Source organism: Benincasa hispida, chromosome 9 (genome assembly GCF_027475165.1).
Source record: "Benincasa hispida cultivar pf3 chromosome 9, pf3_genome.v1.1, whole genome shotgun sequence".
NCBI lineage: Eukaryota > Viridiplantae > Streptophyta > Magnoliopsida > Cucurbitales > Cucurbitaceae > Benincasa > Benincasa hispida.
In genome coordinates this window covers 45,519,421-45,530,594 of record NC_143486.1, presented here as the reverse complement: position 1 = coordinate 45,530,594, position 11,174 = coordinate 45,519,421, and the positions used below count along the sequence as shown (strand labels likewise).

General features: G+C 36.0%; 2 protein-coding genes across 3 annotated transcripts; one reads left to right on the top strand and one right to left on the bottom strand.

The window, feature by feature from the left end:
• Positions 1-1,586: 1,586 nt before the first annotated feature.
• Positions 1,587-3,439, top strand: LOC120085531 (glutelin type-D 1-like). The gene is made up of 2 exons (XM_039041549.2): positions 1,587-2,325; positions 2,440-3,439. Exons 1-2 carry the CDS (start codon positions 2,130-2,132, stop codon positions 3,309-3,311), a joined length of 1,068 nt encoding a protein of 355 aa, XP_038897477.1. The 5' UTR covers positions 1,587-2,129; the 3' UTR covers positions 3,312-3,439.
• A 1,647-nt stretch (positions 3,440-5,086) lies between these two features.
• LOC120085530 (eukaryotic translation initiation factor 3 subunit B-like) lies at positions 5,087-10,355 on the bottom strand. Of its 2 annotated transcripts, none has more exons than XM_039041547.2 (12): positions 10,021-10,355; positions 9,748-9,924; positions 9,363-9,600; positions 8,407-8,553; positions 8,047-8,175; positions 7,740-7,868; positions 7,571-7,654; positions 7,357-7,481; positions 7,042-7,240; positions 6,423-6,958; positions 6,215-6,323; positions 5,087-5,698 (listed from the first exon to the last, which is right to left on the bottom strand). In XM_039041547.2, the coding sequence occupies exons 2-12, from the start codon at positions 9,867-9,869 to the stop codon at positions 5,357-5,359; spliced, it is 2,160 nt and encodes a 719-aa protein (XP_038897475.1). In that variant the 5' UTR covers positions 9,870-9,924; positions 10,021-10,355; the 3' UTR covers positions 5,087-5,356. The 2 variants fall into 2 exon arrangements, with proteins under 2 accessions (XP_038897475.1, XP_038897476.1); XM_039041548.2 differs by having other exon boundaries at positions 8,407-8,564; positions 10,021-10,339.
• Positions 10,356-11,174: the final 819 nt, after the last annotated feature.

Sequence of the window (11,174 nt, the reverse complement as noted above, 5' to 3'; positions counted from 1 at the left end):
AAACAATAAAAATTATGAATTAACACCTATAACTCTTTATTGATGACGATCAAATAATAACATTTACTATTTACGATTTTTATGGCAAAAAACCCAACAAGAAAGTGTTTGAGCATTTCAACATGAGTAAAGTGAAACTGGTCAGTTCTCCTTTATCTAGTCACTTCAAACTAAGTAGTAAACAGAGTCCTTCTACAGATAAAGAGAAGGAAGATATGAGCAAGATCCCTTATGCTTTAGTAGTTGGAAGCTTGATGTATGCCATGGTATGTACTAGACTTGATATTGCTCACGTTATTGGTGTTGTTAGCCATTTTCTGTTCAATCCAGAAAATAGCATTGGTAGGAGTCAAGTGCGTCATGAGATATTTGGGAGGCACTTCTAGTTTGAAGCTCACAATTGGAGGTGGAAAGCCAGTACTCGCTGAATACACTAATTCAGATATGGCAGGAGATCTAGACAACAAAAAGTCTACTTCTGGTTGCTTGATGACATTTGTAGGTGGTGCAGCATCTTGGCAATCAACGTTGCAAAAGTGTGTTGCACTGTCTACAACTGAATCAGATTATATTGCAGCAACAGAGGCTTGCAAAGAGATGTGGATGAATCCACCCATGAAGGATTATCTTCAAGCCAAATTAACGAGGAACGACATCGTCGGACATGAGAGACAAGCTCATGAGCCACAACATTACAATGACGCTTAACAAAGGAGAATCCCTCAATGATACCTCAATGTGTAAATCTACACAAAGAATCCACGAAAAATTGAATCTCATTTGTATATCGAGTAGAGGTCGTCAGAAGGCTCCCATAAAATCAGCAAATCTATCTCGGCCTATAGAGCTTTAGATACCTTGGAGATAGCCTCATGGAGAACCAAAGCTTTGACAAACTCTACAGAACCACTGAAAGGATGAAACTTTTTCATGATAATTAGAGTCTCACCATCAAAATCACGAATAACAGCTCCAAAACCCACCTCACTACTTCTATCAGAATTCACCTTAAAAGACCCTGAAGGTGGGGTCGTCCAAGTAGCTTCCTCAATTGAAGGATGGTCCTCAGAAACCTGCCCTATAGTCAAGGATCTAGCCTAGCTATCAAATGACTCAACCATAGAAAACGCCCAAAAGCAACAAGATCCTGAGAGAATGAAGAATCACCATCAAAGAAACACCAGTGAATTGCGGCGATGCCAAATAGAGGACGAGGTAAGTGAGAAAATCCGTAGATCTTGAGAGTTGAGAGTCACAATAGCCCTACAAAAATAAAGAGGCATAATCCGTGTAGAAACCATCAATATTAATCTAATATACATAGTGGACCAAATCTATTTCTTTGCTTCATAATTCATGTTGATTCCAATGAATCTGAAATGAAATAATCGAAAGGCTACTAATCTTTTTAATTGATTGAGCAATTGACAGATGATCCAGGAGAGACAAACTAGAAAATCAAGAAGACCAAATATTCCACCTTGAACTTTAGGAGCAGTCATGTGCTTCCAACTAACAGAATGAATCTTGAAGTCACTATCTTCAATGGGTTCAATTTAACCTCTCTCATACATAAGTTGTTATTTAAAACTTTTGCAATTGAGTTATTATAAACTTTACGAAACATTGCATTTGATAACAAACTAGTATTATTTATAATATTTTAAACATGGTAAAGTATTTTAATTTAAAATTCTTAACCGTGACTTAGAAATTATGTTATTGTTTCTTTTCCTCTAATTTAATATCATAATCTGATTTTAGAAATCTAAAAAATGAATTTATTACTTGATGAATTAACTAATTATGGATATACATTGAATCTTTATTTATAAGTTTTTTTAAAGTGCTCAAGTAGTTCTAAATCTCAATAAATAAAAAAAAATAAGATTAAAAACTGTGAATAATTTTCCTAAAATTAGTAGGAGAAGTAATAAGTCAAAAACAAACAAAAGAATCGTAACAAATTTCCTAATCCTATTGGAAATCGGCGTTTATCCAAATTCCCTTCTTCTTTCTGTTTTGTAATTTCTCTATAAGTTGTTGAGTCTCAGAGTTTAGATTTCACAAATCACTTCCCAATCTTCTTCTTCATCATCACATCAATTCTCTAATTCCTTTTTGTTGCTATGGATGTTGATTTGACTCCTCAATTGCCGAAGAAGATCTATGGCGGTGATGGAGGTTCCTACTATGCTTGGTCTCCCAAGGAGCTTCCCATGCTCCGTGAAGGAAACATTGGTGCTTCCAAGCTTGCCCTCGAGAAGAATGGCTTCGCTCTCCCTCGCTACTCTGATTCCGCCAAGGTCGCTTATGTTCTTCAAGGTATTTTTATCAATCTTGTGATGATCTTCAACTAGATTTAGTTTTATGTGAAATTCAAATTCATTTAGATCTATTTTTAGTGTTTATTGAATTTTCATGTGGAAAATGTTTTAGGTAATGGAGTAGCTGGAATTATTCTGCCGGAAAAGGAGGAGAAGGTGATCGCAATCAAGAAAGGTGATGCGATCGCTCTTCCGTTTGGCGTCGTGACGTGGTGGTTCAACAAAGAAGCCATCGATTTGGTGGTTTTGTTCTTAGGTGACACATCGAAGGCTCACAAATCAGGTGAGTTTACCGACTTCTTCCTTACCGGTGCCAATGGAATCTTCACCGGCTTCTCCACGGAGTTCGTCGGGCGAGCCTGGGATATGGATGAGGCATCGGTGAAAACTTTGGTGAAAAACCAAACCGGAACCGGAATCGTGAAGTTGAAGGAAGGAACGAAGATGCCAGAGCCGAAGCAAGAGCACCGAAACGGAATGGCATTGAATTGCGAGGAGGCGCCGCTGGATGTGGATGTGAAGAACGGAGGACGAGTTGTGGTTCTGAACACGAAGAATCTGCCGCTGGTAGGGGAGGTTGGATTGGGAGCAGATCTGGTTCGATTGGATGGAAGTGCAATGTGCTCGCCTGGATTCTCATGTGATTCGGCATTCCAGGTGACATACATCGTGAAAGGAAGCGGAAGAGCGGAGGTTGTAGGAGTGGATGGGAAGAAGGTTCTTGAAACAAGAGTGAAAGCTGGAAATCTGTTCATTGTACCGAGGTTCTTCGTGGTATCGAAGATTGGAGATCCGGAAGGAATGGAGTGGTTCTCCATTATCAGCACTCCCAACCCTGTTTTCACTCACTTGGCTGGCAGCATCGGCGTCTGGAAATCTCTGTCGCCGGAAGTTATTCAGGCAGCCTTCAACGTCGATGCTGATTTGGTGAAGAACTTCTCTTCCAAGAGGGCTTCCGATGCCATCTTCTTCCCTCCTAATTAGATTCATCTTCATCTTCTTCAATAAAGTCTCTGTTTTTTTTCTGTAGATTTTCCTGTTCTGTTTCTCTTCTGCTTCTATAATCTTCAAAGTTTGAAGTACATTAATAATATGATTTCTTTCTTTCTTTCTTTCCTTTTTTATTCAAATTTGTTTGGATAATGGAGTTTATGTTTTTGAATGTTCAAAGTATCAACAACTCAGTGTCATCAACTTCAAAATTGCAATTTAATTGTACAAATTCTAATAATTATTTCATATCATACAGTTAAATGGATCTTTAAACCTCTAAAACTCAAGTTACTGAACACCCCTGAATGATTATCATTATACCATGATTAAAAGTAATTTTGAAAAATGATAAAAAGTAATTCTAACAATTTAAGAAATTAGACCTAACAATGGCCTAAGATTATCTGGGTTGGATGGTGAAAATCACTCTCAATCACACCTATAATTGCATTTTTCATATTATTAGAATTGATTTTGAAGGAATCAAAAGTTTTGTAATCATTTTGTTTTTTGTTTTTGTTTTTTAAAATTAAGCCTATGACACATTTCAATCAAGTGGCTTTCAAAAAGTTGTTTAGATGAAATAGTAATTGTCAAAAATAAAACTTGGTTACCAAACGGGTCTAGGTGATTATAATTAATGAAAATTTTAGTAGATGTTTTTTATCATTGAGAAAATTGGTGAAAATTAAATCCATGGTAAAAGTTGTGTGTTACATGGTAACTTAGGGATAAATTTGCTCCTTCTCTCCATTTTTAGTTATTTATATTATGAAAAGTTATATCGATAAATATCTTTAAAAAAAAAATTCCGATAATTTAATTGTTTTTAAAAGGTAGTTAAAGGGTTGAATTTGAAAAGAAAAAATGGGTGATAGATATGAGGGTGGAGGAATCATATGGAAAAAGAAAAACAAGTAAAAAGTTAGGTCCAAATGTCATATTATTTCTATGATGAAAGGAATATTTTTTTGTATAGGAAACAAAGTTTGGAAATGTAATACCTTTTTAGGTGTCCAATGAAGTTGAGAATTTGATTCTTTTCATTAATGATAATTTGAATCCAATTCCCAACGGTAGGTGAAAATAAAAACTGACCTAATTTTTTTTGCCTGTGCCTCCAACTTTTTTAGTTTTAAGTTGGGTCTAGAGTGTACAATTAAAATATTTAATTCTTAATAAAGAATTTGGTTGTGAGAAATATACTAGATAAATGATAAATTTAAATTCTAAGAGTTTAAAGGAGTGATATTTGATTCTACATGGTTGGAGGCGTATACGAGATTCTACTAGATTAGATTTTCCTTTCAAGTTGTTGACGTAGACGAGAAGCTTAAAATGACCAAAAAAAAAAAATGTTTTTTTTTTCAAGAACTACCACTTTCAAATGGTGTGCTTTTAGTGATTCTTTGTATGCCATTCCACTCCTCTAAAGAAAAACAAAATTTGGAATCTTTATCGGGTGACTACTTGCAAACATGCAAACAAGGGGGGGAAAAGTTGAAACACACAAAAATGGTAGAAATAAAATATAACTCTCTTTTTTTTTTTTTTTGATAAATTATTATATTTTAGATTCTTATTTTTTAAATCACCAACCAAACTCAACTCAACTCATATCCAAGAACCATACAAATCTCAATGCTCTAACCTCACATGTACTCAAGCAAAGAGACATCCCCCAAATCCTTTCCAAGGGTTAATAATTTGTAGCCTTACCACACTCATGTTCATAAGGACAGGGTCAGGACAGTTGAGCAAGAAGGTTTGGGGCGAAATGGGAAAAATACATTACAAAACTGATGTGAAGAAGTTATTTGATTGAGATAATAGCAATAACAATCAAATAAAGGCATACAAATACAAAAAAATTTAAATTTTAAGGGGGAAGGAAAATTTCCCAAGCTGCATTTTGAGAGAAGGGGAAGGGGCAAAAGTATTGAGTAATTGGTGAGGTTTATGGCAGGAGGGGAAAGCATTGTCAGAGCTACCTAATTTCGTGCATGCAAATAAGGTTATTTATGTTAAGAACCTCATTACTGCCCAAAATCAAAGGACAAAACTTCCTCCGACACATCCAAAATCTCTTCGACTTCAACCTCTTTGGCTTCGTATTCCTCTTCTTCGTCGCTGGCTTCGCCATCCCGCAGCTTCTGCCGCAACAACTTCTCTTCTTCGTGCAATCTCTTCCATTCATTCACCCACTTGTCCCACTCATCCTTCAACATTCTCCGTTTCTCACGCTCCTGCTCGCTAAGTAGCATAGATACATCCTGATCTTCAGCCTCGTACTTCTTGCTGTACTTCTTCAAATTCTTTGCTATCTCTTCCTCTTTTTCTGGACCCAAGAAGGATGGTGGCCTTGGCCGCCATGCAAACTGTCACAAGCCATTTGAAAACCAGGGCATTTAATGATAATTCCAAAGACTTTGTCATGATCAATAAACTAAATTGATCTAATTTTTGCAAACATACACGTTCGTGAACGACCAATAAAGTATACTATGGATGTATTTGGACTGCATTTTTAAATGTTTAATTTAAAAAATAAATCATTTTGGAAGAAAAAATTGGTATGTTTAGCAATTATTCAAAATAGCTTTCGAAGTGTATTTTCAATCATTTTGATCAAAAGTGTTTAAATAAAAATGAGTTTTTGAAAAACACTTTTTTCTCAAGTCAATCCAAACGGGCCCTATAAACCTTCCGTACAGCAAGATTACAATATACAACCCAAATAATTAGTAAGTCTTCCAACTGAGTTACATAGACCCAAATAATTAGTAAGTCTTCCAACTGAGTTACATAGACGGTGTCTTCTAACTTAATATCAGATTCTCAGTCATTTTTAATAATAAAAACATAAGATTTGCAGAATATAATGGATAAGTTACCTGAAAGAAATGATCCTTCAAGATTCGATAGAGTAGTTTTCCATTGAAGGACCATATGTTGAAACCATTTTCCATCTCATGGACTGAAGTTACAGCAGTTGCAACATACCTGTACAGATGCAAACAACAAGACCATCTCAGCTGCCAAGGCAAAACATTCGGATCCAATCTCATAACAACATGGAAATAAGGATGCCCTCAAAATTACCTTCCGGTAGGATCCCATTCAATATCAGTAGCCATGAAATGCTCTGCGGTCGCCATCGTCTCCAGCTCATCAACATTGTAGAATTCCAACTGTCCGTTGAAACCTTTCAAACCAGCAAGAATAATGAATCGTCCAGCAGGTGACCAGAAAAGAGCATTGGCCTGCTTGCCTTTGAGAGTTGTAAGTTTTGACACTCGGCCACTGTTGTGAGTGCTGCTTCGCATAGAGTAAAAGCTAATATCTGGCCTTGGGTTGTCACCATGAATAACTGCAAACCTGTGCCCCTTTGGCTCCCAGGCAAAGGCAATGATCTTGTCATTCTTATTCTCAAGCTCCAGCACTTCAATGGGAATATCCCGCTCTTTTATGCGGAAAAGCTCAAACCCTGTGTATGTGCTTTTCTTCGTCTTTGTATATCTATCAACCTTGACAGCAAGATAATCCCCATTGCTTTGCCAGTACATTTTACAATCGCTAACGCTGAAAAGATTTTTCTGCCTCAACTCCTCCTTGCTGGGGATTTGGACAAGACTCACCTAGGAAACAAAAGAAGACGATTGAAAATTTTTTAATTCAAAGATCAAAAGAATAGTGACATAAGCCGCAAGGGAGTACTCACCCTAGCCGGTTGGTTCCCACCACCTAGCTCAGGAACAAACAGTGCAATAATGGGATCTGTAGGGGACCAGCAGAAATCCATTACATTTTCAACCTTCAAAGACTTTTTGTCAATAAGGGAGAAAGTCTCTGTTTCATAGACTGAAATCACATTCTTCCCAATCCTGGCAAAGTATTTATCATCTTTTCCACCACCCCACCTGCATAAACAACAATTACATATATACCATCAGCAAGAAAAAAAAACATTCTGACCAATATGACAAGCCGGAAAGGAACTTAGATAGAAAGGCATATCCAAAGCAGACGTAAATACCTAAAAACAGGCCAAGATACCCCAGCAACACCACCAGTTCCTCCAATGGCAAAATCATCAGGACTTCCCTTAAAATCTCTCATTACTTTTCCAGTTCTTACATCAAAAATATTGATCACAATCCTCTAAAAGAACATGTAATCAGCAATGATAGAAAGTTAAGAACACCCTTCAATCGAAATAGAAACTACGATAGGAAAAAAAAAATGCTCACATTTGCATCACGGGGATTGCTGGGCTCATGACTGCTGTACGTCACCAAATATTTCTCACCAGGAGAAAAATCAATTAACTTAACCTACATTTTATATATTAAAAGCTTAAGGCCTTTGGGACGTTAGCAAGCACTGTCAGAAGGTCTGGAGCGAAAAACAATAACAAACCTGTTGATGGGCAAAGCGCATCAGACGGTTAAAGGTACCTGCTCCACCCCAAACTGCAGCACCCTGTCGGTGAATTGTTGCTAGGTAAGTCCCCAATGAGGACCACTGAACAAAACTCTCGGTCCAGAACTGTAAAAGAAAATTATTGAATTAAAATAGGGTTAACAGCCCAAGAGCAAAGATGTCTAAATTGTATTAATATTATATTGATATCCCAACATCAACCAAAACAATCTAACCAGGAGATAGTATCAACTTTAGATATAAAAATAAGTTCAATACTCAAGACAGGCTAAAGGATACTCACTTGACGCTTGTAAACAGGCTCAGGCTTCAAATGTCTAGCATCATTCCAGAAAACCTCAGTATCGGAACCAGATCGGATAACAAACTGATCCCGTGCTTTTTCATCAGTTAGCCACTGTTGAAGATTCTCCTGAAATGTTCAGAAGTAAATAGCAATTAGCATCATACTTCCATGACAGCACAATTTGATCCATAAAATCACATATTCTCCCATGGTTCTTTTTCCCCATAGAAAATATTCAGCTAAGCACAGCTCCCAGATAACCTTCACATGATCCATAAAACCCCCACCTTTCCTCAAGAAAACATACCACAAGAAGCAGTGAAGAAGGAAAATCAAGTAACGTTGCAGATAGTTTACCCCAGGAGTATATGGGCTAATTTCAGGAGGGGCCCACTCATCTGGGACTTTCATAAATCTGTCGAAGTCCTCAAACATGTTAACAGTGAAAATATGTGCTCTATCCAACTTGTACCCATCAGTTTTCTCTTTAGCAAGCTCAGCCTCCTACAATATGACTGAAATTAAATGAGATGCTCAATTCATGGATCAGAACTGCAGTATTACACCCAAGACAAATGAGATTACACACACACACAAAAAAAAAAAAGGACATACAACAAAAAGCCTGGAAGCACAGCCGAGTGCAAAAACAACTATAGTAACAAAACGTATAGGAACAGAATTCCATGAAGGTAAACATACTCTTGAATGAAACGCATGTCTAGTGGTAATTCAAAATATCAAATTATCATATAGTGCACACTTTCTGAATGCTAGAAAGTTTCCATTTCAAGACCATTCTAACAAGGAATATTTATGATTTACCACTAATGCTATGCCAATATATTACTGGTATGCAAAAACAATGAGAGATTAGGAAATAATCATAACAAGTTAAGTCAAACAAGTCATTAATTCATGAACATCAAACTACCTCTATAGTATTTATATTCCACCTCTAAATGGAAGATAGAGTGATGGTAAACGAGAGGTGTAAGGCACCATTACAATGGATGGACTGTGGAGGTTGAAAGTAGTCCCACCCAAAGGGACTAGAGTTAAGTACCAGCTAAGCTAAAAAGTAAGATGAGATTGCAAGTTTCTGTCACTCTATTGAACTTCATCAAATGCCAACAAGAACCAAAAGTGGCAAAGATAGGAAACTTTCATTTTATCTTAAACAAGATTTATACTATAGAACATTATTTCTTCATAATACTATTTAAAATACATTTTGATTTGATAAATATATGAAGTTTCAGAGAAAAGTTAGCAGAAACAACACAAGAGTGCGTGAGATGATGAGAAAGTACCTGTGGGGTGCCGTACTCAATAAAGCAGTAACCTAAAGTTTTCTGTGTAGTAGGGTCAACAGGCATCCACAAACCATCATCCTTAATTACTCCAATCTGTCCAAAAATTTTACGAACAACACCTTCGAGCTTCTCAAACTTCTCCGGAGGAACAACCGGAAGATTGTCAACAACTATAATGTTTCCAAACCCAGAATCAAACTCTAGACTCTCCTCTTGTAGAACCTCTTCATCATCACTATACATAATTGCAGAAAAATGAAGGAATATGAGCCACGAAATGGAAAAACGAAAATAAACGAATAAACCCATCATGTTTCAAAGGAGAGCTCAGAAAATGCAAATTAAGATACAAAATCAAACGATGAAAGTATAAAGCTTTGACCTAATGATTCCGAAATCCTCGCCAGGAGGGAGACGAATAGCGTCAAAATCAACTTGGGAGAGATCTATCCCAAGCCGACCAGCCGTTTCCTCAATCTCCTTCATCAGCATCACGTCCGCCATGACGAACTAACTAGCTCTGTCGGCGGCAAGATTTGAATGAGCAGTAGATCTTCCACTGCAAGGATTTATTTAACGTAACCTAAGATCATTTTCGTAAGAAAGAAACAAAATGTCTCAAAATATATTGAGGAAGGGAGGGAAAAGAACGGACGATTATGAGAAGAGTATAGAGATGCCAGCGTTAAATGGAGAAACCAATCGGCGACGGCCAGATGCAGGATGCTGCACCGAGAGGGTCGGCTGATATTTCGACAGCTGAGGGTGCAGCGTGCGGCGGCAGTCGATCAAATGGTGTCGAGCAGGAACGGCGAGCGGCGGGGCGAGGTGCAGTGGCTGGTAATGGGAGGGAGGAGGTGGCTGATGGGGAAAATAGGGTTTAGAAAAGGGATAGATAGGGAAGAATGGCTAAAAAAAAATTAGAAAACTAAAATAAATAACAAAAAAAAAAAGGTTTAGATACCATTTCGCTCGAGGTACTTTTTTTTTTCTAATATCCTTTTTAGTTCTTAGGTTTTATATCTATTTTTTTTTATTTGATAATTACGTTTCAAAATATTATATTTAATTATTAAATTTTGAGTTTAATTTCCATTTAATCTCTTAAGTTTCAAAATATTACAATTTTTATCTTTGAAATTTGAGTTTTGTTTCAACTTGATCATTGAATTTTAAGATTTTACATTTTTAACGTCAGCTTTTTATTAAATACTCACTTTCAATTATTGAAGCCTAAGCCTCTTAATTAAATTAAATAATTATGAAGTAAATTTTAAATTTAATTTTAAAAGTGATGAAAAATAGTGAAACTTAATTCATTATAATTATTTTAAATTTATTAACATACATTAATAATAAAGACCGAAAGTGAATATTTAGTGAAAAATCAATATAAAAAGTGTAAATCTTGAAATCTAATGACCAACTTGAAACAAAACTCAAATGTAAATGGTAAAGTTGTAACATGAAACCTAGGGACTAAATTGAAACTAAATTCAAAACTTGGATTAAATGTGTAACATTTTGAAATTTATGGCCTAAATAGAAACTAAACCCATAACCTAAGGATAAAAAAAAATAACTTTGATCTTTATGTTTTAAAGTGTTCATTTTGGTTTTTATATTTTTAATTTTGATTCATTTTACTCTTTATACTCTTGAATATTCATTTTGATATTTGTACTCTCAACTTTTGCATAGTTTGGTCCTTAAACTTAAAAAGAATACTATTTTGGTCACTTAAAAATGAAATTGAAGGACCAAAATCGTCACTCTTTAAAAGCACAGGAATCAAAATACACATTTTGA